We start from the raw sequence: 27,811 nt of genomic DNA, 5'->3' as shown, positions 1-27,811 counted from the left end.
TAGTCTTGGGGGGAGTGGGGTGGGGTTTAGTGCGTGCAGTAAGAAGATCCTAAAATAACCTGGAAATTTCTTTGCATTTTCAAGAATAGAAATGCTAGTGATTTGGATATAAAAGTCAGGGCTGTCATGTAGTTGACATCTTTCAAAGGTTTTATTTAAAATGCAATGCTCACATCAGAAGCATGTGTTACGAACTTCCCTTTTGAGACTTTAGATTTATAGAACTTTTATGTGAAGCCGGCTTTCATCTTCCTGAGATATGAAAGTATTGGGGAGATCACCTATTTAGTATAATGACAGTGGCAGTTACTTTGAACCTCACAAAAATACATCAATGATGCCACATGAAGGATGTAGTTGCATACTACAGATAAAACATGTAGAATGTGGCTCTGGGTGGGGAAAGACTAGGAGAGGTCTGGTGCTATAGGTTCAGGCCTGTCAAAAAAATACTTCCTGTTGTTTCTGTTTACAGGAAGGTTAAATATTTGCTCTTCTGGAGAGATCCTGCATAAACACTGACATGGTAAATGAACTGATTGAGCTATTGGTCTTGTGGGCTTGTATACCATCTGGCTGCTTCTGGAGCTGCTTGTGTAGTTTCTAGTTTTACACAGCCTTGGAGCATGTCTTGATCTGGTGGTGACCTGTGTGCTCCTAGTATGGCTTCTTTGAGTGGGTGGCTGTTGTTTTTGGTTTGTTTTTTTTTTTTTTAGTTAAAAAACATCTAACCTGAATTATTTAATGATGCTGACAAATTAAAAAATACTCCACTTTCCTTAAATGCAAGAGGAAGTGTATCTTTTGTTAAAGTCTACTACTGGCACGTCTACTTATGGTGGAGTGTGGAAGACATTTTACTAACACTAGTAGATTACTGATTTATTCCCCCTAAGTAGACCTACAAATGATACCTCTTCAATGCCCTATCTCCCATAATACAAAAGCACAAGCACAGCATAATCTACCTACAGCTGTTGTCCAAATTGTTGATGATACCCATTTTTGTCTGAATATGCAGTCAGCATCCAGTGTTTTTGATCGAAACTTCATCTTTTTTGAGTGAGGCTTTTGTAAAGGTGAGAAAAGTATTGGTGGCTTTGTATTTTAAATAATTTTTTCTGCCATAGTGTGGAAGCCGCATACAATATGGGAGAGTAAATTCTCTTTCTCAAACCACTAAAGCAACTGGAATTGAGAGAGCAGCCTTTGATGTACTTGATTAATATTATAATGACTGTTGCACGATATGATAGTGATGTTCTGCCATTTGTATTACTAAGTCAAACTGAGAGCTGTTCTGGAAATAGATTTTACAGGAATCCATTAAATCAAAGCCCAGAGAATTGTTGCTCAGTTCAGAAAAAAGTTCTATGCTCCTCATTCGTCAAAAAAATCCAGTTCAGAAAGCAGAAAAAACTTTTACAAGAAGAAAATAAAAGCTCATGCTAGCCTGATATCTTGACTTTTTTTTTTTTTTTTTAATCTTCCAATCCTAATAAATCAAATCTACAGGCAGTTAATCTGGTGGAAATAGGGCTATTATGACCATGTTAATTTGACCAATTGCCTCACATTCATGTTAGGTCCTGTATTGTTTTATCAACCTCATCTTATCAGAAGATTTAAGTCCTAAAATAGATCTTCATTGGTAATGATACCTGTGGATAATTTTCTGTAGACTTAACCATTTTTCTAAAAAAAGCTGTGATGATGTTATTCTAATATTGTGAGTTTTTTGAATGTGCTGAAATATCTGGAAGAATATGTTTCTTGACAGAAGGTATAGCAGTTTAGTACTTTAAAAAGTCTCAAAAATAAGGATTTGGGAAATGGGTGTTCTTCAACAAAACATGCCCAGAACTTTTGTGTATCTTTGACCTTTTACCTTTATCTTCCCATCCTAGTTAAAAGGTCACTGTTCTTCAGAACTTTTAACTTCTTTTGTTTGTAACAGCCACTGTACATTCATATCTCCTTAATTATGTGGGTTTATGTATTGCAAAACAAAAATCAATAAATAGCATTTACTTAAAAGGAGATCTCGCAAGGCACAAAGGCAGATAGGAAAGTATTATCAAGTTAATCACAAAAGCCTACTACCTTTACTCCAATTTTCAAACACAATGAAGACCATCTCAGTGGCTGAATTGAAAATGTATTATCAGTGTTCAGAGTTTTGCATCATTTGCTTGCAAAAAATAATCTTTTTAAAATAATATGGCTGATGAAACTGCGGAGTAGATGCCTCCATATGATCTAAGCTTCTATTTACAGAATAAATGTCTATTTCAGATCAAAGAAATTTTTTTTCTTTTAGAGCACAGCTCTAGAAGCCATGGGCATTGATCCTGTAGGCTAGTAGGTACACATTAAATGTTAGCAATGACATTTGATTGCTTCCCTTAGTTATGTATTTTAATAGTTCAGTAATAGTTACAAAGAACAACTTTGTTTCTAGTCTTTTATTCAGTATTTTGATTTAACTTTTGAAAAGTGTCGGACTGTATCGTAAACTTCTCACAGCACTGATTTTGGTTTAAATTACTGATCTCCCTGCTTATGCTGCAGGAATATTTAGGAAGATTTCTGTTGCAATGCCTAAATCATAGGCATTCCATATTAAAAAGTGTTTTGTTACTGAAAACACTGCAGATAAGGAAAAACATTTGGATACATGTTCAATGGCTATATATTGCTGAAAACAGCTTTTATGTATTTGTAAACCAGCTGTACCTGTTTTGAGGCCAAATGGTATTGTAGTACTCTGGTAATAGTCAGTGACAAGAACTAAATACTGAATGGATTAGTATTGCTGCTATTTAACATAAATAATAACTACTAAAAAAAATTACTTTATGGTCAATAATAATCTGTATTAAGACAGCATTTAGAGGTAACTTTATACGAATTATATACTTATAAAATAATATATATTTAATTATATAATATATATTAATATATTAGTTTTATATACATATACTGCTGTAGGCAAATAAAAGCTTGTGATTTTCTTTAATTTAGATACTGACTAGCAGGATTCTTGCTGTACCACTGTGTCTGATTGACAGCTGCCTCCATGTGCAGTATTCCAGAAACATTATTATGTGAGCCGAATAACTGTCTTGGAGTAAAATTACATTTGGTTAAAAAGGTCAGTTATAGATAGGACTACAGTCTTTGCCTGAAGCCTTGTATTAAAATTTAGATAAGAGATATTTGGTGTTTGTTACCATCACCAAACAAAGAATCACAAAAATAAGACCTGTAATTACCAGTCCTATTTGTTTTCCCAGTTGCCTATGTGTACATGTACTTTCTCCCACATGCGTGTTGACTTCTTGTTGGCTCCCACTAGCCTAGTCTAAAACAATCCACTTAAATCTCCTTGAGCTGCCATTCACTTACAGGTATAATCTTTTAAGCCCATATGATAAATCCCTCACTTTTGTGTAGAATATAACATTCCTTTAGCTACTTGTTGCTTAGCTTGATTTCTTCTGGCAGTTTTTATTTTTCATTGGGTTCTGCTTAATACAGGTATATATTTGGGCCAGGCTTCTTGATTTGGTGGATAGGTGCTGTTGTTGGTATATTGATTTGCTTGCAGTGCCAGTAGGAGTTGTTGGCATAAAGATCATCTTTCTCTTTTCTTGCACAAGTTGCAAGCAAACGTGTAATGTGTTCATCACTTCATCCTGGAGCTGTTTCAGATTCTAAGTGTATGAAACTGTTAATACACTTCTTGCTGTTACTTCAGTTTTTCAAGGTTATACAGCTACAGCACCTGGCTTTTAAAAAGACAAAGTTGAAATTTGGAGGAAGATTTGAGCAGTGTGGTAAAAGTGTCAGAAGAGTTTCCTGTGGTGTAATCAGAATTCTGCATCCAGAAGTTTATTTCTATTTTTCTTCTGGTTGGCAAGTGTCTTAAATTTTCTACTCCACAGTCATATGGGATGAACTGACATTTTAAAAAAAAAAAAAAAATCCCATCCAAACAATCCTGCAGCTTGAATAGAACTGAAAGTAAATACTCTGAAGATGGCTATTAATAACTCAGCTTCTTCTGTTGTAAGGACAGTGAAACAGTCCTTTGATTTCATTTATACTACAGATAGTGTAAAATCAAGTGTATGAAAGAGGGAGGGAAGAGCTCACAGTAGAAGCTAAAATTTAGAATTTAAAGAATATCCTACTTTATGTATTTCTTATCTACAGGGGTAGCTTTTCAGCAGGTAAAGGATGGTATAATTGCTTTTGCACATTGTAGAAGTCAAGTTATTAACTACTTACATATTAGAACATTCATCAAATTGTATCAAATTAAAGCTGCAAGTTAAAAGAATATAATGTTTTTACTCCAGAAAGCTTTGGTGTTGGGGGTGTATGATAATTCTGCAGGGGAACATAAGTTACAATTTTGCATTATATTGCTCTAATCCTTTGTCTTTTGATGCATTGCTGTCTTATGTCTGTAATTTTAGTTTTAGCTTGAAGCTGTAGTGTGAAACAAACATAAAGAAACTGGTACCCAGAGGTGGAATTAGTGTGGTTTACTTTCAGTGTATAGGACTTAAGTAAAGACTTGATGAAACTATATTTGGATGTAACTTTTAAAAACAGGGATTTAGGCATCTCACTACCATTAATATTCAGGAGTGATAGGAAGCTGAAGCTGTGTCACCCTCTTCAAATTAGCATGGCCTAATGCTTAAGAGTTTTGAGTACTATTAATGAATAGTGAAATATGGAATAAAAGTAATGAATACTTCTAAGGTATTTGAAGGGTAATTTAAGGCTGTGTATGTAGCATCACACAATGTTCCTAGATTATTTAACTATTGAAAGAGGATTTTTAAAGCTATTTAGTCACTTACTACACATAGGAAAAAAATAAAGAGATTAAGAAACTATTAATGACATAATTGTTCATTTTAAAAACCTTTAAATTTAGGATTCCTGTCTTCCTGTTTAGGTCAGGGGAAATACACTATGTACCATAATGTATTTCTTGGAATAGATATATTAAACTTTAATTGCAGTGTCTTGCAAATGTAAAACTTGCTTATGTAGTTACTGTTTTTTAATAGATCATTGACTCGTCAATCAGACTCTGACCATTTCAGAGATAAAAAGCTGTGCTTTCATTGGCTATTATGAATAGAGCACCTTTCTGCAAATTAAGAAATGGTGTAATAATTAACAGGTGTAATGGATATGTGCATTCAGGTTTCAGTTATATCTTTATGAGCTTTAGCTCCTGTTATCTTTGGTGTAGTTAACCCCCTGCCTACCCACAGATAATTTAACTAAAGTATAAAAATTTATTTGTTTTGTGGCAGTGGCATTTTGTTAATGTGATAGGCTTTTGCTCATTTTTTTTTTTTTTAAGATCTGTAATAAAAGCTCTTCTTTTAGACTTGTTCTTTAAAACAAGGCACAGAACTTAACTCACAAAGGTCATTAAATAAGTAATAATACTGTTCTAAAGAAGCATAGACAATATTCTTTAAACAATTTTGCATATGGAGAATTTACCCAAACTTTAATTTTTTTTAGTGTGATTTACAGATGTAAATGGTTTTAAGTACTGATTATTCCTGGTACTGGAGTTTGGTTTCTTTCACCTAAAAAGTTGCTTAGAAATTTCTGAAGCACATCATTTGATAGTGGACTCATTAGGTGAACCAGGAAGTAGGCAGAGGTAGCTTACCATTCCTAAGCTCTAAATATCTTAAGAAAAATAAAAAATTCAGGTTTTGAAAATATAAATGATATTTTAATTGCAAAAATTCATTAAATAACATCAAGATTCAATTGCTTTGATGTAATGTACTTGCACTGCAAAATATGAATCAGGAAAGAAAATCCTAAGTTTAGAGAATTTATGGAACTGGAAAGTTAAGGAAAACTTTTTGAATTTATGTATAACTTTTATTAATCTTTAAACGTGACAAAAAAACAAAAGAGAAGTCATTGTTAAAATGAGAGGATATATATTAAATAACTGGAAGTTTACCAAGGTATAGAAGTTATTTTTGTTTTGGAAAGTGTTTTCCTATTAAAGTATTGTTGGCGTCTTCCAGGTGTGTTCCTATATACCAGATATTTATTCAGAACACATTTTATAGAGGCTCACATCTTTAGGAAACTCATTTTTGTACTAGAAGTTGGCATAGCCATCATCCTATTCTAAATTCAATTTAATCTATTTCAGGGAAATTCAGTTGCTTAATGACATCAATTGTCCCTGTATGTATACATTGGTAGATCTTGGTGGTGGTCAGTTTTTGTGATCAGTAGCTCACAGATTTTTGTCATTGATGGGTTTTTAGTACTTTAGTAAATCAGTCACCATTTATTACTCATATGTTTGTCATGTCCATGCTACCCAGGTGTCAGGTGAACTTGTAAAAGCAAATACTCAGGTACCCGTCTAAAAATATTTTCACAGTACTTCTTCATATTAGTCACAGATTTTAATGTGTATTTAGAAATTTAGATGTAAAAAGGTGAGTTATTCTGGAAGAAAACACAGATGTTTTTCAATTATATTTGGCATTGTCATGCCTGCTGTAACTTGAGTCCAAAACACTGTAGTTGCAAGAGGAATTAGGTTTTTTTTTTTGTTTTTTTTTTTTTTTTTAGAGTATACTGTGAGACTGCTGAGATCTTTCAGGTCTGCAAAATTAAATCATTAAGGAAAAAAGGTGGAAGGGTCACAGTAGTCGTCTTTTTCTTTCCTACATATAGTAGCTCAATACATGTCCAAGTAGGTAGTTTACCTTCATAGAAGATGAGGGATAGTGGGATATCAGTGTGCATTTCTGATCCAAGAGTGGCTTACATTGAGACTCTGGAATAGAAGCTTCCCTGTTCCTAACCTCATACTCATAAACCTTCCAGTTATTTGTTCCTTTACTTTTTATAGTCTATCCTTTCATTAATCACCTCATGCTGCAATGAACCCTTACTTCCTTAACTGGGGAGAGAGATATATAAAAAGCTGCCTTTTTGCTATATTCTAATCCTTGCACACATACTACTTAATATTGTAGTGCAAGCAAAACTGCTTAAAGCAAACCACATAACCAATTAATCCATAACAAATGCAAATTATTAAACATTTCTGCTGTAATATTTATCTTCCTAGTTCATCTTCTTTTCCCCTGTTTAAATATAAAACTAAAACTTCTGTTGTGCCACAAGGATCTTACCTTAATGTAAGAAGAATTTATCCTTGAGATTCAACTGGATGAAAATAAAAATAGTAAATAGATTTTATGAAGACCACAAATATGCTAAGGTAACAGCTTGTCTAATTCAGACTCTGCGCAAAGAGTTTGTATATATACACTGAGAATAAAGTTTGGGACTATTGGGTTGCATTTAGATTTACATTTTGTTTTTTTTCATAGGTTTGTAAAGCTGTTCATTAAAAATAATATAGTAGTGCTTGGGAATTAAAAACAAAGCTAGTTTCTGTGGTTTTAATATGGAAAATAGAGAATTGCAAACAACAAAGGCCATGCTTGAATATGGTTCTTCAGTGATATTTTTCCTTAAAGTGTTAACTGATTAATGTATTGTTCAACCCCGATTATAGGAAGAATACATTTGAAATATGAAACAGGATATCTTTGGAAGTAGAGTGAAATACAACTGCGTTTCTAGGATCTTACACTTACTTTTATACCGAACTTCAAGTATTGAAAAGGTATGTTTAACCTATGAAAAGTTATCTAAAAGCTTTCCTGTGTTACTCCTTTCTGGTTTTAACCTATAAAGTGTCAAAAATTGCTCTAGTACAGAATGTGAAGCCCTGGTTATATTTATATGAAGTATTATTCTAGGACACTTGAGTTTTTTTAATTTTAATTTTGGGTACTTTACACTATGGCATCTTAAGCAGCAACTTGTCTATGAATACAAAATCTCTGAAAGGTCTTGGAACTCCAGGTTGTAAACTGGCCTCTAAACATACTGGTTTAATGATCTCATCTATTTAGCAACCGAATTGCCCTTCTAGTGTCCTCAGTACTCATCAAGAGCTGAAGTATTCAATGAGCTCATTTACAGTGCAGTTGAATCTGTTTTTCCTAAGAAGAAAACTTAAAACTCTGTTATGAGCTTACTCTGAGGGTATAGAAGGTAGGTAAGCAAATAATTTTGTCCTGACCATATTTTAAATTAAAGCTAAATTAAATTTCTATCTCCCTGAAACTCGATGCACAAATGCTTCAGAATTTTTGCAGAGTTGGGAAAAGCCTCTGAAATCTCTTCTAGGTTGAAGACAGGTAAGACTTCAATAAGATGCTATTTTATACCTGTGACAGGTTGGTGTTCAGCACTTGTAGAAGAAGGTAAAGATTGAAGTGAAAGAGCTGTTCCCTGTACCAAAGCCCAGTTTGGAAATGACTGATAGTTTAATTAGTCTTTGCATGGTATGCAAGTTCTTTAGAAATGGCACAGACTTGTGTCAGAATTCTGCTGTTCAATGTCTGTTGTATTATCTATGTGGAAGAAGTTTTTTTGTAATTCATTTGAACTTTTTATTCACTTGAACCTCCTTATTTAGAGCCATTTATATTGTTATACTATAGAGTACCTGATTAAGAAAGCTACCTATCTGTAATGGCTGTAACCAAGGTAATAACAGATGAAAAAGCTACTAATAGGCTTACACATTTATGAAAAGGAAGAAATTATTTAATATCAGTTAGGTTACACTTCTGAAGTTCATTTGAAGTCACGGTAGTGTTTTCCGTTTGTCGCAGGGGATCTGTTACTTAAGTTGGTTTTACATAATGTATTGGGCAGCCTTTTATCTACGAAACTTATTTTTAACATCACTTCTTTAGGTAGTCAAACTCGCTATCACTTTGCTTTGTCTTTTCCTTCTTGCCTGATCTGTTATTTTAGTGTTGAAATGTAAATTCTGTCTTTTTGGTTATTTGTATATTACCATTCTTTAATTACATAACTTATAACTTTCACAAGTGTGGGAATTGTCCTTTTAAAGTTGTGTTCTTATGAGCCTGAACTTAAATTGCAGAAGTTTTGATACTTCAATCTTTTAAGTATTATTCATTTTGCAATGAGCATAAAACTGAATGATACTGGTTACTGTGTTTTGTGGCTTCTTTGTATTATGACGTGATGTATCTAATTTTAGTGGTTGTATATTGTTTTTCCAGTTACACCTATACACCTATATACACCTATAGTATATCCAGGATGGGTGTTCCAGGATGTTTATAGTTTTTCCATGTTACTATAAGCTTTATGAGTGTGCAGATTTATCGACCCCTAGTGGGGTGTTAGGCAAATGGCTGTTAATTTAGTAAGTGCTAAATGAAAAAAATTATTTTTCAATACTGCATTTGTTTCAATGCACTTTTTCTTCTGTTTGCAGATGGATTAACTCCCGAATTTTGTTTCTTGTGTTCTTATCTCTGCAGAATTGCTTATTGCAGCAACTTCTATTAACAACATTCCCAAAACATGTAGCTCAATGTCTGCATTTTAATGAACACTTGTAGCTGTAGCTGAGTATTTTAAAATTACAGTGTAACATACATTAAAAATAAAGGGTCTTTTGGGCTGTGTAAGGTGGGCTTATTTTTAATAAGCTAGAAAAAGCTAGTAATTTCTTTGGTAGTATGATACTATATAAATGAATTAAAAGTAATTCTAAATCATCTGCTCAAGTATAACTGATTTCTTAGTGCTTATTAAATACTTATTTATCAGTAATATCCTGAAACCTTCAATTTCATAAAATAATTGCTGAAAACAGTATTTTCATGATAAACCATCATGTAAAATATTGTATTTCTAGCAAACTTTTAAACTAATTTTAAATAGTTCTAGTATTTTTAATAATTTAGTTGAAGTTTTAATTTTCTGGGAGGTGAAACTATCTCCTAGACATACTGTGAAAGTTTCCTACAGGCATTTATTTCACATGAAGTAAAATGAGGCACTGAATAGTGAATTGACATTTGGCTGTTTAATTAGCAATAATAAATGAAGATAAGTCTGCTCAATAATTAAACTGTAATTGAACTTCACTATAATTCTGCATCTGCTACATGTTTCCAAGTATCAGAATTGGAAATTAAGTCCTACTCTAAATAATTTATTTTTCTATGCAAGTTTGACGCAATAAATAACTTCCATTTTTTTTGGTGTGCATTTAATTTTATGGGCTTTAAGTAATAAAGTGGTGTTTTTACCAGTTAAATTATTAAATACTCCCTTGAATTTTAAGTATTTTTAAATTGTTAAGAAAAGGCCAAATACAATATTTGGCATTTACTAATACTTACTGTTTATTGCATAAACTGTATTATTTAAAGTCAAACTTACACAGCAATCAAAAATGTCAAAAAGACCTCAAATCCATATTTTTATGGGAGCACCCAGTATTCCAGGTCTGCTGGAGGTGCCAGAGCAAAGTAGTTCAGCACCTGCTGGTGAAAAATGGAGAGAACTCCAATGTTCATGTGATATACATAGTCTTTTTTCTGAAAAAGCCAAAGGTGCTGACAACGTAGTGTTTCAGGCAGAAAGCTCTGTAGTCACAGCAGTTCCTACAAATGATGACAGCTCTCATCAGTGTAAACAGGAGAGATTAATGATAGCGAAAGAATATTTGACGTCTCTTTTACCTGTGGCAGTAACTTGTACCAGCACACTTAAAAAGACTGGAAGTTTAATTTATTCTGATTGTCAAATATCTAAAGGTAGATGCACACATGCAACTGCAAATGAGGCTGCAGATCAGCACCTTCCTCAAAAAATTGCAAAATCAGATAGGCAGGATAAACAATCGCATGGCTGTTGTTCAAACCTCACTGAAAGAAAAGCCAGTCATTTAGAAGTTAACAGCTCTGACATTTCTGATTTGGTTGCCAGTACTAAGCAGATTAGCATACATCTAAGGTCTATGGGACAAGGTGCTCAACTGGATCACAGAAGTGATCAACACGAACATCTAAGTCAGTATCTGGATATGTTTTTCCCACAAAATCAAGAGTCAAAACCAAAAGGAGAACCAGGTGATTATTCAGACCTTGCAGTGTCAACCGATACTGAATTTCGTAGTATAATGACTTCAAGTCAGATGGCTGTTTTTGCACGCGATCAGAGTGAGCTGCAGAAAAGAATCATAAAACTATCGGAAACGGAAGCAGGCAAGAAACCTGAAGAAAGGCAATATGATCCCTTCCAATTCGATTCTACTGTTGGAACAAGTCTTAATGTAACTGAAAATGAATATAAGGAAGAGTATACAAGTTCCCTTGAACTCTTCAGTTCTGAGGGTGATGGGAAAAGTGTTTGCTTTGAAGCTACAAAACAAGAAGGGCTGGCTCAGGAAAATGCAGAGAAGTCCCAAGAACTTAATGTTCCTGCTGAGCAATTTGTAAATGAAATCCATATTGAACCATTGAGTTCAGGAGTATTGTGCTCTCAAGTAGACAGTTCTCATAAGGGCTCTTCTAAAAGAGCCCGCAAGTGTGGAGATTCCTTTCATATTTTTCACTCAGTGTTTAAAAGACAGCTGAAATCAAAAAGAGCTAAACTGAATTCTTCTCCAGCTGGTCCTGGGATGAGAGTGGATCAAGAGGGGATGACAGATCTCAAGAAACTTCAAAAGAAACTATCGCTGCTTAAGAATTGCTGCTGCAAAAATCAAAAGTACAATGTTTTGGTCACAATAGTACACCCTTGTCATATCAAAGAAATACAGGTGAAGACTAGACCAAAATCTTCATGTAAAGTTCCTGTAGCAACAATTGTAGTTATTGACCAGTCAGAAATTGAGAGAAAGGTGGTGCTGTGGCGTGGTGCTGCATTTTGGTCACTCACTGTGTTTCCTGGGGATGTTGTACTGCTTACAGGTGAGAATTCCTTTATTTGCCATGTTAAAATGTGGTTCTTTAAAATGCCTGTTTAAAGTAGAACAATACGCAACCAGTAATTTGGAATTATAGCTAAGCATTTGTAAGTATCTTTCTTGCATCACTTGCATTACTCAACATCACTTTGAAGTCTCAGTAATCCTACCAGCAGAACATCGACTGTCCCATAGAAGCTTGCCCATCTCTTATGCATAGTCTTTGGTCTGAGGCACAGCAGTGCCTTAGGTAGTCAGCTGTATTCTGTTTTAAAACAGCTGTTCCTGAAAGGTAAAAATGCTACTACAAACCAGATGTACTAGTTGTTTGATTTATAGACTTTTTTTGTAGTTCTCTGCTGTTGGACCACCGGATGGACTAGAAAATTGTGATCTGTTCAGTCTCAGGATGAGAAATGCTTTTCTTCCTAGGAAGGACTTTGCAGCTTAGCACTAGCATCTTTCAGATGGATTGTGTTGTGAATTAGTAACTGACATAGACTGCAGAAATAAAAACTGCTGTTTGCAGTTCACCTTCTTAACATGTCAGCTATAAAGATGATTCTTCCTGATAAATCCTTTGTACCCTTTAATACTTAATGGGAGCAAAATGCTCCCTCTTCAAGAGAACACATGTCTTGTAAGAGAATGTGGTACTATAAAAATGATATTGCACCTAATTTAGGACTGGAGTTGACCAGAACTTGATAGTGATGTGGCCATTTAGGTTTTGCAATATGCAGAAAAATCACACAATATAAAATTGTTTGAATACTCCTGCATTTTAGGATGCCTGTTTCTCTTTAAGAGTACAAGTGCTTATAGGTAGATGCAAAGGTAGATATTTTAGAGGTTGAAGATAAGCTGGGTGTTTTCTTTTCTTCTTGGACATTATTATCTCAAAATACAGCATAAGTGTTTCTGGGTAAGCCTAGTATTTTACTACTCATTCTGTAATGTTGCACTATAATAATTTACCCAATACACTCACCCACTTCACTTATACAGTACGTTCTGCAAGGTTATTGAATATTTTATGAACTGAAGCATTACATCAAACTATTGAGAAAATCTGATTAACTCATTGTAAGTGGCATTGGTAGATTAAAAAAAAAATCACTTTGTTTCCAAGTGATCTCTTTCAAACTGTCTTTCACGCCTACATGTATGATGGTTCTATAGTCAAGAAAAGTATGATACACTTCAATACTGCTGACACATGAGTTGATAAGGTTGCTTTTTTCTTGCAGATATAATAATGTATGAGAATCTTTGGTGTGGAGAAATCATGCTGCAATCTACATTTACCAGTCAGTTACTGAATCTAGGGAACTGCTCAGCTCTCAATCCAGAAGAATGTAAGATTATAGTGCATAAGTTTCTGCAAAAATCATAGTAAAATAGCTATTTAAAGTGCTTCTTTTTGTTGGCAATGCCTCATACACAGGATAAAATGGAAATGTGAGCAACTGACAGGTTCAAAACACTATAGGAAAGTACAACAGGAACACCTGTGGACAAGATGTGGACATGATGACATCAGATAAGCATGTGGAGTTTATGGTACAGTTGGGTGGTTACCGTTCAAAATTCTGAAAAACTGACTTCTTTGAGCTTAGTTTAAGAAACAGCAGTTATCCCAGGACTCAACCATAAGATGTCTGAGATTTCATGAGGATTAAACTTCTTGCAAAAATTTTAAAGGCTTAAAGAATAAGTAGATACATTCAAGGAAAATAATTCATTGCAGGTTATTAAGCACAAAGTCTTTAAAGATACCTGAGCTGTGGAGGGTTGGAGACTAAGGGGGAAATGCAGTGTATCACCATGAACTTATATTGTTCTTAGCGTCTTCCTGATGTCCATTATTGCCAGCTATTTAAGGCAGATTCTGGGGTAAATAATCAAGAACAGCTATTCTTCTTGCCAAGCTATGATAGAAAATTTCCTTCCTATTTTTGTTGTAATTTAAAATATTGTACTCAGCTTAACTTTGAGATGTTATCAAGAGGAGGCAAATGAAGTAGAGGAGGCAGATGAAGTACAATTTAATTTTGGATCAAGTGTTAAACATGTCAAGAATTTCTTGCCTTAGAATTATTATGAAATATTTTTGTGAATATTGTTTTATTGGTGTAAATATGTACCAACTGATAATTTTTTTTACTTCTAAGCTTAAAGTGTCCCTTTAACTTTGTTTTTTCATGTAAGTTTATCCTATAGTGGACAGTGGTGTTCTCCATGGTTTATTGGCATACACATTATCAGAATTTCCTCACTTTGGAGACATTCCTCGAAGACAAGTTCAGAGACTGGATAGTGTTCAGTATGCGCAGCTAGATCAGCTCCAGCCAAATACATTGGTTCACTCAATCTTGAAAATTGTCAACATTGCCATACTAACAGGTAAGTTCAGGCATTAGACTTCAACTTCCAGAACTTCAACAACAGGTGAAACTTAAATAGTAATTTTGCAAGGCAATTCTGGTTGTTTCCTATTCCATACGCTAGTGTTTGACATAAAATTCACAAGTAGAACTTTCATACTCAGGGGAGGCTCAGTGGTTAAAGAAATGGAATTAGAGACAGGAAGGAAATAATGCTTGTCGCCAGCTGCTGAAAGGAGGTTACTACACACTAGTGCTGATCAATAGCATATGTGTCTGTGGGAGAAGCGTGCAGGTAGTGAGCACTGATAAGTGGTGTTCCTACTCACTGAGGGATTGCTGTGTTTTCACTAAGGAATGAGCACTCACCACAGACTGCAGTTACTAATGTATTGACTTGTCAATGAGATGGCTTGAGCATCTCCACAGCTCCAAATAGTGTGGTACCTGATCTTCAATAAGATGGAGGATTGAAGAGAGATGCAGGTACAAAGTATAGTGTTGGAAGCAGGAATATCTTAGATATGAGGAATGGGGGCTCGAAATCCTTTTTAGGGAAGATAGGTGCGTATAGTAGGAGTGCTGAAAAGAGGAAAAACTGCAGTTACAGTGAACATAAATATGTTTAATGGCTCTTGAAATCCAAGAGATACATTCTTGCTGTAGATCACTGCTTGAGAAAGGGGGTGGCTTATGAAAATGTCATGTGGAACAGTCAAGCTTTAATTCAAAATTCACCTGCCAACTACCTTCCATGTAAGCATCCTGTCATTAAAGGAAAATTTGATTGCACTGTAAATTGTGTGTTTTTCAGAATGAAATAAGTTGTTGATTATTTTAATCAACTGGTTTAGGATTTGGTTGCCTTCCTTACTTTATAATGAAACTGTGTTGCTCTTTTCTGATGTTTTATTCGGAACACTTCTTGTCTATTTCTTTCTATTTTTTCCTATTTTGAATAGATTTATAAAGCTAAGCATTCCTGGTTTCTTAAATACGTGTAATATTTCCTTATAATAATCCTTGCTTGTGTGCCTTTTTGGTTTTCAACACTGGAAAATGCATAGTGTGAAACTACTAAGATGTCTTACTGTGATACTCCTATTTCTTCTGCATAAGCATGACAGAGAACTACCTCATTAATATAATTTGTTTTGGAAATCTGAGTTTCCTGTATATTTTTATTGTAAAGACGCATCTCCCCCAAAGAATCATGGTCAACAGCCCATGTACTGATTTTTTGAGTTTATTCTTCTGTAATACAATCCTTTTCTTTTAATAACAAACACAGTTATTTCAGGATTCCTTTTGCTGAAGCAATTTTTCCATGTTAAAATTGATAATTTTTCCATTTCTTCATAATCACACCTTACAGCTGCTTTCTAGCATCTTCTCCACCATCTGTAATGAATAGAACCAAGCTATCTTGGGGCATTCTCAGTATTTCATGTAGTGTCTTGCCATGTTTTTTTAACACACTTTGAGCAGTAAAGACCGCTGTTCCCACCTGGAAAAGAAGTCATCTTCTCTTTTCCATGCATAACTATTCTGATTGTTTTCTTTGCAGTATCACTGTTTGAGTGCTTCACTTCATTTCATCATATTCTGCTATTACCTGGTATTAATAAGACGCAATTTTTTATTCACACTGTCGATATGTTTATTCATTATAAATGGAAAATTTTTAAGATAAAATCTTCATAACTTGTTATTGTAGGTAAATCTCAGAACTGTTAGATATTTAAAGCAAGAGATCTGGTTTAAAAATTATTTGTTTATGAAAAATATTGTAGTTTTAGTGTGGAACTGAAACTTACAGGCAGTATCCTGGCTAAGAGGGCTGTAGAGATCTTAATTGTTTCAATTTATGTATACTGTTACTAGTCCTCCTAGCGTGCTTGTACATGGTTATAGTTTAATTTTATGTGAAAACTTCTAGAGAAATGTTTCTTTTAGTGTATTCCACAAAAGTTACAGGAACTTTAACTGCCCATTATGACAGTCTGTTGTTGAGAGATTGAGTACAATTTCTTTCCACTTATGCCAGTCAGGATGAGTGGGAGCTGAAAGATGCTCAGATACCTGCTGTTTCAAAGGGAGGTGTCCAGTTGCTGAGTATTTACGTGGATAGAGATAAACTAATATACTTTATGCATTTGTTCAAACAAGGTTCCTGTTGCTGAAGAAATTAGATTGCTTTCATTCTGTCCAGAAGAAATTGTAGGTATATTCTTGTTTGCTTATAATTGTACCATAAAATACGATAGCAGCATTCCATCTTAATATTGGGGCATGTGGGTTTTGTGTGTTTATATGCTTTTTACTGTACAAGTCATATAATATCAAACTCTTTCAGAATCTGTGTATAGCTACAAAGGTGGCAACCAAAGAAAAGTTATTCTAACAGTAGAACAGAACAGAGATCAACACTATAGGATGGTGCTGTGGGGAGCAGGGGCTGCCTGGTGCCCTCAGCTTCAAAGGAAAAAAGGTAAAGTCCTCGTATCTATAGGTGGCTGTAAAAGGATTTTTGTGATGCTATTAATATCTTTAAAATGCTCAGCTGGTTGAATGGAAAAATATTACCTTTAAATACTCCCATTAGAAGGGCAACATATTTGATACCAGTTTTAACACGTCTCCTCTCTTTAGAAGCAGTGCCATCAGCAACACAATTTAAATGCACTCACTTCTGAAGACTGAGAAAAGCATGAGTATAAACTTGAATCTAAACACAAGATGCACTAGTGCCTAATTATGTAACTAAAAAAACCTTGTGTTAACTATGTTACCAGTCTCATTTATTGTTGTCTTGTTTAGCATGAGTTACTGTTCTTTTTCTACTTCTGTTTTTCATTCTCTGCTTTCTACCTTATGGTAGTGTCAGGCTTTATATCCTAACGGTCTTGCTATCAAGTCTAGCTGTAACTGACTAAAATAATCTCTTGCAAGAATTACATAGCCCATATTTTACAGGTGACTACTACATAATTTTGTTTTATTCCTGGCTTTGTTTTTTTTTTTTTTTTTTAAATAAGTGAAACTAGGTTTTTGTTGATAACTTAAGAGTTTGTATTTCTGATCAATGGATATGTTTAGGAAGTAAAAGCCATATTACTTGAAGCTCTGAATATGTCTACCTCAAAAAAAAAAAAATTTCGTATAGCACAAAATAAAACTCAGAAAGGTTAAACAACCGCATAGTGAATCTTTACCAATTAAATGTAGCCACTCTGAATTCTGTCAGTTCCACTTCAATTTATGAGTAATCTCCACTCCTAGAAATCATTTAACCGCAAGACCTTCCTCTTAAGCTACTTGAAGATGGTCCAATTTAAGCATTAACCAATTAACTTTATTACATAATACCTACATGGCTCTTATTTTTGTGCATACTTCAGTGTAAGCAGGTATATACTGTTTGCTAGATGCTTAGAAATCTTATAGAACTTAGTATGCTAGAACATTACACTTTTCAAAATAGATAACTTTAATTTTTTTGTAGCTGCTAAAAGAAGGTGCCAAAGATAATTTCTGAGACACAATAGTATATCATTCTCTGATACTTAAAGCAGAAAAGTATAAGATATAGATATTAAGTGTCTATATTTGATGTAAATCTTGTGTCTTATTCTCCCGCTAGTGTTCTGTGCATCTAGAAGTTGCCCTTTTAATGATAAGAATTATCTGAAATTGAAGAGTGATTTCTCAACTGTTCAGATACTTAATCACAGACAAACCATGAACATTTGATCCCAGTAAGATAGCCAAAAAGCTAAATTCACATGATACTAAAGCATATACAACACAGCTAAATAATGTGAGTGGATCACAGGAAGAGCACAATGTCCATCCTTGCTAGGAGTCATGGATTAGCCATGGTATGTGTTTACTGGTTGCATTAGCAGATTAGAAGCCTCAGAGTCTTGTAGAGAAAGGTATGGACGCTTGTAATTTTTAAACTGTCTGCATACTGCATAAGACTATATAGTTTGAGCATCTACGAATTGTTGCCAGTAAAAGTTAAATTTATTTTTCATCTCTTGCTAAAAGTCAGTCCAAGATTCCAATATATAGTCATCAGACGTGTTTTATGCTCATCTAGTTTAGATTACCAAAAAAGAAAGACTTATTTAATTAAATACATTTCTGTGAACTTGATTACTTATAGTTTACTCATGTTTTGTGATCAGTTTTCTAATCAATGAGAATGTTGAAGATCTGAATAACAGGTTAAATTCAGGTATCAACCAAATCTTGTATCCTAGTTAGACTATGTCCTCTACTTCCATTTATCCACTCTTGCCAAGTGCCTGTTTGCTTCCTCCTGTTTAAATTTTCCCTCAGTGTTGCTCTAGTGTTACTGCCTGAATCTTGCTTTGGACTGGAGCATATTCAGTTTTGGGGGTCTGCAAGATCTCTATTCAGACATGAAACTAGACTGATGCTCAGACCAGAAGATTTTTTTTGGAGTATTTTATTGTAAAACACTGCATCTGACAGCAGATTTTTCAGAACCTTGCGATTTTAGCAATTCACCACTGAAAATCAGGCTAACTCAAAATAAGAAAATACTGAAACATGCTAATATAATGCTTATACAGACACTTGAATACATTAAAAAAAAACCCTGTATTTTTCTAACCTTATATCGAAAAGTGATTATTTTGGCTGCAACTATCAGCTTGAGCAAACACAAGAAAAAATAACAGCTTTAAAAAACTTAGACTTGATTAGCAGGTAAATACTGGATTCTTATAACAAAGTGAAGGACAACTCGAACTATATTACTCTTCTGTAATCTCTATTTTTAAAGTATTTTTCTTTGTTACAGAGTAAATTGGAAGATGGAAAATGAATTAGTATTTTTAAATCAGCATTATGGAGATAAAAGATTTAAAAAAGGACATATTAAAGATGGAAGTTGATTAATGACATGAAGAGTTTTTTCTTCTAGATGTTGCCAACTTTTCCATATTAGAGCTGACAAGAAATTTCAGAGCTTGTTTCTTTTTCAAAAAGTTGAGTTGTCTTGAGAGCTGAATTTAGTACAAGTGAAATGAAAGCAGCATTCTTTTATGGGAGGATTCATGAAAAGTATATAGGGAAAGGAAATGAAAAAACCCTACATGTCATCAGGCTTGAAATAAAGTTGCCAGAGATGACAATATGAGAATGTCTTGCTGATTTGTTTCTCAATCTTGTAAGTCACCTTGGCTTTCTATAAAATAGTGAAGATATAGAAAGTAAACTCAGTTCTGTTTGCTTTTATGTTCTGTAGATCACATATGGGACTTTAAATACCTTCTGGTTCAATGTAGTTCTGTCTCAGGTGACTTTGAACTGCACACAACTCCATGGTCAATCTGTGAGTGCTTGTTTGATGATGACAAAAGGGCAGTTGAATTTAAAGAAAAGTTTCAGAAAAGCAAAACATCCCTCATGCAGATAACAAAGCTCTCAGCACATTTGGAGGAAAAATGCTCAGGTAAAGTTATCTGTAGCTCTGTAGTGTCTGTCGTGCAGTGCATAACTAAACAAATTACATGCTCTGTTGATCAAGTAAAATGCTTTTTTTTTTTTTTTTTTTAAAGTTAGTGCAGTTTGGGGAGTCTGAATTTATTCTGGGGGCTACTGCTCAGTACCCATCCAAATTGTGAATGTGGCCTTCATTCATTGAGCCCAAAAATGAGTTAGGTGTGGTGGGTGGTACCATACAAAGTAAGCTTTGGAACACAGGGAGAAATGCTGCCTTTTGTTGTCCATGCCAACCAGTCTTGTAATGACATGATTGATCACTGAAAGTTTATCAAGTAGTTTTTCTCTAAAACTAGAATTCTCTAAAGCAAGAGCAAAATAGCTACTGCTATTGAAAACTTCCAAAAGAACAAAAAATACATTTTACACAGTCACTCCCTCTCAGATAAACCTAGAATATTGCTAAGGTTGGTGTTAAACATTAAGAGGTAACTAATTAAAGTTGGTATTGAAGCATTTAACTCTAGTTTATGTATAAATAGTGGAAACCTAAGTTGTTAAGGCTATGCTTTTCAGGGTCTCTGAATTAGCGTGGAAGAAAAGCAATTGGAAATTATTTGCACAATTCTGATCTCTTGGTCTCTTATTCAGGCTCTCCTATATTGGCGTCTAGCACAGTAGTACCTAAAAATGTAGTACTTTTGTACATTTTGAAATAATACTTAACCATAATTTTTTTAACTGCATAAATTATCTCTAAAAATATAAGCATGTGCTACCAAAGGAAAAAAGTAATAAAGTTTTATTGATAATGATTTTGGATTTGAATCAGCTGTAACCCCTGATTTTGCTTTTGGTTATAAATAAAACTGAATGCTGATTTGATTGAAATTGTTGTTTTTGTAGGAGTGATTCAGGTGAAAGCCCATATCTTAGAACTGAAGTTTACTATTTCAACTGGTCAGTACGAGCAACTCATCTTCCGTGCTGACACTTCACTGGAGTGTGTTTTGGCTTCCCTGCCTATGCTTACATATTCGGGTTGTGCTAAATGTGGTTTGGAACTACAGGCAGATGAGAACATGATCTACAAGCAATGTATTAGATGTTTGCCATACAACAAAGTAAAAACATTCTACAGGTAAAAAAATAAAACTAAAATAATGTGTACTACTAGGGAAGTAAACTACAACTTTCTTCATTTTAAGTTCTCCCATATACAAAGTTCTATATTTAAGGTGTGGTTAGCAATTCTTATTTTTCTGGTGAATTTTGAAGGAGCTGTTCTTCAATTGTTGTATTATATTGCCTTTATCATAGGTAATATTCTTTAAGTCTAACTTTTTAATTTCTTTGAATACTATGTCATACAGTAACAAGGTTTACCCAGTACTGTGTCAGTAAGCTAACAGGGAACGGAAGCTCGAGGACCAAAGGAGAACATCTTGAATGTCTGGCTTCAGCCTAAGTTTGACATTGTGTGAACACACAACTATATCTGTAAACTGATTAATCAATTTTACCCTTGCAGAAATAATATTAACAAATGCTTTCAATGAACATTCTTCTAGTGAGCAGACATACTAATTTATCAGCAGATGGCACTGTGAGACAAGAAGTATATGCGCATTTATTTAGAGAAAATAAACAGATCCAGCTGATGTAGGAACAACATGCTTAACTAATTGTTCAATTCTTAAATTTATCTTGGGCTTTTGAAATGTAAGTATTGTAGCAACTTGACAGACGTGTAGGTAGAGAAGGTTGAGACAATCATAGACATAATAGAATTCTAGAATATGTGAATTTTCTACTAAAATTCTTTCTAAAATTATTCCTAAACTATTTCATAATAAGTTTAATGAATCACTGCATTATCAATAGTTTCACACTTGGCTTTGATTTAAATACTGGAATACCATTTGTCTAACAAGGTAGTGACTTAGTCTTTTTACTCTATGCAAAATAGTCTCATCTTTAAATTGGTATGCTAGTTATTTTCCTGTGAGGGAGGATTAAGTGCAAAGAGTTTTTTCTTAACTGAAAAGGTTCCCCCTCTCTTCGATGAGATTGACCTCTCGTGTAGTCCTGAAGGACCTCAATTTACTCTCCGCATGAAAGGTGATAGAAAAATTATAAATATTTCTAATGCTTGTATTCCAGCGTGTGGAACTTAAATGCACAACTTTTTCAAAGAAAAGTCTGTGACATTTTTGCACTGAAACTTTGCTCTGATTAGTAAGAATTCATCTCCTTAGTAGTATTTCCAAATTCTGTATTGTAGGATAACTTAGTATGTTTACATCTTAACAGGAGAAAAATCTGTCTCTTGCTAAAGAAATATCCTGTTAAAACTAAATTATTAACTAAATATGCTGTCCTAGCATTACTGCGCTATGCAAGAGCTTGATATGTCAATGGTTAGTGTTAGTCTTGTTTATAAAATGGTATGCACAACTAGTAGGAAATTGCATATTTTTTTTCTGTAGCTTGCTAGTTCATGTCCCCTTCTCTGATTGGTTTTAATCTCTCAATATAAGGAAGTAGGAAGTTCAATATGGTCTGTTTCTAGCAATGCAATAGCTATGAGCATCTCCTTGGGAGTAAAATCTCCACGTTGTTTTCTACTTAGTATGAGTAAATGTAATAATACTAAATACTGCAGACTTAAAGCATGGGATTAGTCTGTAATTTCATTTGTTTCTTTGATTCAGGGAGTGTAGTAACTTATTAAGAAAATATTAAGTGTTGGGTTATTTTGAGTGTGAGTATTTAAGTTATGAAATAGATGCTATGATAGGAAAATAGATATGACAGGATCTTGGTATTTAAGAGACTTACATAGCATTAAAATCTCAGGTTTCAATACTGTAGGTCAGTGACTTCATCCCCGTCATGTTTTTCCTTTGACATGTAGGAGTCCAGTTTTGTTAATCATCTGCTGTGATTGTAATGAAGCTCTTCTGCTTTAGATGCTGAAGACACAAGCTTAAGATAGATGCATGAATATATGCTTAGATGGCTCTTTTTTTCTTCCTATGTTAGAAACCCAGAACACTGAACACTTTAACAGTGAGGCAGAAGATCCTGGAAATTTATACTTTACATAAGTGCTGTCATATAATGTGTGTAAATATTTCCATATTCTTTTTGAGCTATGACAATGTGAATATCAAGCTAGAAGAAATCATGAAAACTAAGACAAGGAAAAATCTTTTGTATTTCAGAGCTCACCTCCTAGATTTCAGATATCACATGTCCTTGTATCTTATATCCGATTTTGCCCAAACTGTTTTCTAGCATCTTTTCCCTGGAATTTGGTATGATGGTAGTGTTCTGTTCAGATAATTTATTTTTCAGTCTATACTGATGAGTTTTTCATTTAAAAAGATGAACATTTAATCAGTAGCAGTAATGTGATAGGTTTCTAGATACTTATATGCAACAGGGATTGAATCTAACCCTTCTGTACTAGTGGAAAAGCCCGTTTCACTGGCATGCTTCACCAGCTTTGTATACAGGTACTAACAACTATTTACTCAGTAGCCTCTAAGGAATATTTTAGTAGAATTATGTATGCCTTTAGTGAAATTTAGTTACATTCCAAAATATGTTTATAACTGGTTTATAGTGATTTAAATTCACCATATTAAAAACAATAGCATTTAAGGAATAAAGTTAATTGCAAAATTGCATTTTCTGTGGCGCTGCTGAAAGAAGATTAACAGTGCTAGGTTCTGTTTTGAAGGCTGTGTTGAATTTTTTCTCACCATGACAGTTCAGTCTTGTTGAAGTAAATAAGATTATCTGAAAGAAGACTTAAATGACCTTGAGAACAGAGTATGAACTGAGAAACAGGTAGTCAGCATATAATAACTAGGAATGAAGCAAAATTAATCTTTCCTAATGCATCACTTGGTTTGCAAGTTACATCTGTAGACCACACCTGCCTATGGTTTTGAAAGCTTTAAATTTTGCAACATCTTGTAGTACATTTCTCTGTAAGCATATTTGAGTTAATGATACTGTTTGTAAAATGTTAACTTAGTATTACTGGAAGTCATAATAATTTTCATGGACTTCAGCATAAATTGTCTAAACCAAAATACACTTCAGAGAAAATAGCAATTGCCCACAATTATTTGGGAAGCTGAGTGTTTAAGTGTACTCTTGTTAAGCTTTCTGTCATGAAGAGAGCCAGCAGTCTTTAATGACTACAAATAGTCTGGGCCTTGGTTTCTGTCTAAACCAACAGATTTGAAATAATTCTGCAGATAATCAGACATGGAATTCTCTTCTCTTTTGATCACTTAAGATTATGAAATTTAGCAGTAGCTTTTAGATGAACAGATGGCAAGTCAAATGATTTGCCTACTGGGAAAGGGGCATATTTGCAGCCATTTGCCTTCATATCTCACAGGCATTCAAATTAGTGCTGTTAGGTATATTCTGCATCATGCTAACTGAATTAATCTATTAGTAACACTCTCTCCAATTGTCAATATACTGAAGTACTGGCTGATGGTCCTATTTGACAGTGCAGCTCTGCTAGTCTCTTGAAGTGACCGCCCTTCTTTTGCTTCTGCCATCTCTGCAGTGAATGCATTTTATCCTGTTGGGAGCATCTCCCATTGAAAATCTCTGCACTGAAGATGATATTATTTAACATATACTGTTTTGGTACTGTTCCAATATTGCTATAACCAGGACTTACATCGTTGTGATATGTCCTGATGTTTACTATTTTACTTTATTCTGTGGGATGGTAAGGATATAAGAGCATTGCATCCTGCTGTGATCAGACCAGTGCAGATTTCCTAAAAAGTGTGAGGATTTTGATGTTGCAGATGTTGCAGTTCACATTGTAAATAGTCTCAGGGCAGTCAAAGAACATATGTTGGGTAGAAGCTGCACCAGCTGTATAAATGATTAGGCTTAGTAAAATCACTCAGAAGCTTGAAGGCAAGCGGAAACTACCTGTTGAACATCACTATAGAGGACTGGTAAGGTATCACCTCACAGAAGCATAGCAAAAAATAATAGCAATAACTTATTTGGGGGAATAATAAAAAAGGTATGACATCAATAATGACAGGTTGGAAAGAAGGCAGGCACTCAAAATACAGGGAATACCTGCACTAGGAAAAGCGTTGCTGCTTACCAGTTGCTTGTCATCCAATACCATTTTTGAATCATGTGAAATAGCAAAATTTGGAAAGACCAGTGATTGTAGGACAACAGTCCCTAACCAGGTTCATTTCAGACCATATCCTACGTAGAAAATGGTTTCCAGGAAGAGGAGGGATTTTTACTTGTTTGATGGTGTGTGAAACCATTGGTATTTCTCATAGTACAAGAGATACTATCTTAGTATTATGTAGTGGCTATGAAGACAGGCAATATCAGGTGTTGTTGATATATATGATACAATTCCAAGTGATACACCTAAGCTTGTCCCCCTACTTTGCATTTCAAATTTTTATGGGTCACTTATATATTTGTAGGTACATACACTTACATATTAACATGTATTTGGCATTGTTTTCTTCAGTTGTCTAAAAGTGAGGCTTACTTGATAGCTTTAGAAGTTGTTTTAACATTGAGTATTAAATTCAGTATATATATCTCAAACTTATTCCAACTCTACAGATTTGACAGAGATGAGTGCATAGAGTTTTTCTAGTTTTTCTAGTTCTTGGTGTTATGTTGGAGGGTAATACTACATTGTATTACTCTCATTCAGAAATTTTGCTTCAATCTAAAAAACATAGCAGCTTACTTTCATGAGTCTTTTGTTTTCTGATCTAGACCTGCGTTGATGACAATAGAAGATGGAGGATATGAAATTTATGTTCATGTGGTGTCTGAGTTGATGGAAAAAATCTTCCTCAATATTCCTGCAGACTGGCTGAACAGATTAGTAGGTACTGTTTTGTGAATTACTTGTGACAGAAACAGGCAGCAAATTTCACAATGGAGGTAAAATTTATAGTTATTGATGATTTAGAATTTATATGAGATTGTTCTGGATATATGATGATTGTTCATATTGTATGAGACTTACAAAAAAAGGCAACAACCTCAAAGAGAACACTTCAGTTGCTGTCCAACAAATGCAGAAGTTCAGAGTTGAGGTAGCAACAAGAGGTGAGATGATATGAACATTTATTATACGTTATATAACTAAGTATTTGGGAACTAAATGGGTGCCTTATGTGCAACATAGCAGTTTTTAGGAATAGCTGATGTGCTTTCATGATGTAAAGAACTGAGTGGTTTCACACAAACTCCTCTTGGTATATCCTGTTTGACTTCATGAGGTGTTTTACATGACTCACAGGTGTTACAGACTAATGAGAAACAGTCTTAGCACATTGTTTTTAAAAAATATTGAAAACAAAAACTAATCTTCTATTCAGATGTTGAGCTACACTTCCAGTAACTCAGTGTTGTTTTCACAGAGGTGGAACTTGAATGTTAGGTGCTATTATGAAAATAAGGAGTAAATTGGATTGTTCTGTTTTTTGCAGTGCCCTCTTCAGATATAACCTACAGCACAATAGTAGCAGATCTGTGTCATTTGCTGCTAGCAGATACGGAAGCATCCTATTTGTTGGAAATTAGGAGCCATTTTGTGCTAGATGAAAACAGCTATCCTTTGCAAAAGGATTTCCATCTGCTGAATTTTCATCCTGATCTTTGAAGCAGTGACCTCTGCAATAACAGAGTAACAGAGACCAAAGGAACGCACAGATGGCCAAGAGAAGAAAAATGAATTAGCTCAAGGAAGTAAATCTTCCTAAAAACACAAAGGATTTTGGTTTTAACTTATACAACAAAACACCAAAAAAATGGTATGGAATACCTGCTAATAGTATATACTGCTGCTGTAGTACTGATAAATTGTCATTCAGTATATTTTTGTACATGTGTTTGTATCTTAATAAACACTTACTGTGTATCTGTTTTCCTTTTATCCCCAGAAAAGTTCACTAGTATTGAGACTGAAATTTCTCAGGTATGGCAGCTTAGAGGAAGACAGCCACAATTCAGTAATACTATTTTAGTTCTAAGATTTTTGTTTGTCTTATCCTATATATTATCTGTGGTTATGCCTTTGCTTGCTTTGCTGTTGTGGTTGCTTTCCTTCTTTTAACAGCAGAATAACCCTCAGCAATTTTGTTGCCGTTGTTTTCTCTTGTAAAACAAAACTGTCTCACTGAATCTAATTTTGTGTATCTAGAACTTGTTGCACCAAATTAAGATGTTTTAAACAGTTTAATCTGGTGCATTCTTTTATGGACCCTATAAATGATTGAATTGTTGTAGTATTTATTGTAGTATTTATCCAGCATAAGCTGGCAAATAAACTTAATTCCATTAAGCCAATTTAATCAGTTTAACACTGGTTTGCAAAATTTTCTCCCAACTTGATCAGATTTAGAAATTAATTTAAACTGTTTTAAAGTCTTACTGTATTCTGATAGTGATTTTTATCAGTAAATGACTGAGTAAATAACTGCACCTGACTTCATAATGATCTCGTACTATTATTGTACAAAAGCGATTAAATATATAGGTCAATATTTTTCTCTGATATAAATATCTTTCTCTGATATAAACTGTGCCTCTTAGCCTACAGCTTCTACCAGCGTCAGTATGAATCATATGTTGTCATCTAGAAAATCACTCTCTGCATATCCTCAGGCTTCAAACACAGAACTGTTCTCAAAACTGAATTTGATAAGTTGTCAAATGCATTATGGTGCAAGTAATATGACTCTTGAACAGCTTTCATGTGCTGTTTCTTGGCAGTGGCTACTTACAATTGAATACCCATGTTTCTTGGTGCTAGCTTGGTCTCTGTTGTATCTCATGTGAAACCAGTTTGGGACTGTTGGGTTTTCAATGATGTTGACTAGAGCTATGTGTAAGCCATGTGTTTTCTTGTATACCAATAAAGGGGAAGGTAGTAATGTTTCTGATCAGTCTGGCAGCAAGAGAGAATCCAGGGGATTATTGGATGACTTCGAAGAAATTAATT

General features: G+C 34.1%; 1 protein-coding gene and 1 long non-coding RNA gene across 4 annotated transcripts; both read left to right on the top strand.

The window, feature by feature from the left end:
- Nucleotides 1-403: 403 nt before the first annotated feature.
- On the top strand, nt 404-9,553 carry LOC309674302. The gene is made up of 3 exons (XR_014269381.1): nt 404-526; nt 7,607-7,717; nt 9,462-9,553. It is a non-coding gene; the product is annotated as an uncharacterized lncRNA (long non-coding RNA).
- An 831-nt stretch (nt 9,554-10,384) lies between these two features.
- SHLD2 (shieldin complex subunit 2) lies at nt 10,385-27,247 on the top strand (the record flags this gene model as incomplete). Of its 3 annotated transcripts, none has more annotated exons than XM_082486039.1 (8): nt 10,385-11,906; nt 13,153-13,260; nt 14,114-14,308; nt 16,646-16,780; nt 19,571-19,777; nt 20,674-20,908; nt 25,576-25,691; nt 26,298-27,247. In XM_082486039.1, the coding sequence occupies 8 exons, from the start codon at nt 10,385-10,387 to the stop codon at nt 26,468-26,470; spliced, it is 2,691 nt and encodes an 896-aa protein (XP_082342165.1). In that variant the 3' UTR covers nt 26,471-27,247. The 3 variants fall into 3 exon arrangements, with proteins under 3 accessions (XP_082342165.1, XP_082342166.1, XP_082342167.1); XM_082486040.1 differs by having other exon boundaries at nt 10,628-11,906; nt 14,126-14,308; XM_082486041.1 differs by having other exon boundaries at nt 10,628-11,906; nt 25,576-25,687; nt 26,298-26,427.
- Between the last annotated feature and the right edge of the window lie 564 nt (nt 27,248-27,811).

The sequence above is a fragment of the Vanellus vanellus genome (genome assembly GCF_965231255.1).
Source record: "Vanellus vanellus genome assembly, chromosome: 7".
Classification (NCBI taxonomy): Eukaryota; Metazoa; Chordata; class Aves; order Charadriiformes; family Charadriidae; genus Vanellus; species Vanellus vanellus.
This window is presented reverse-complemented; position numbering and strand designations above follow the sequence as displayed.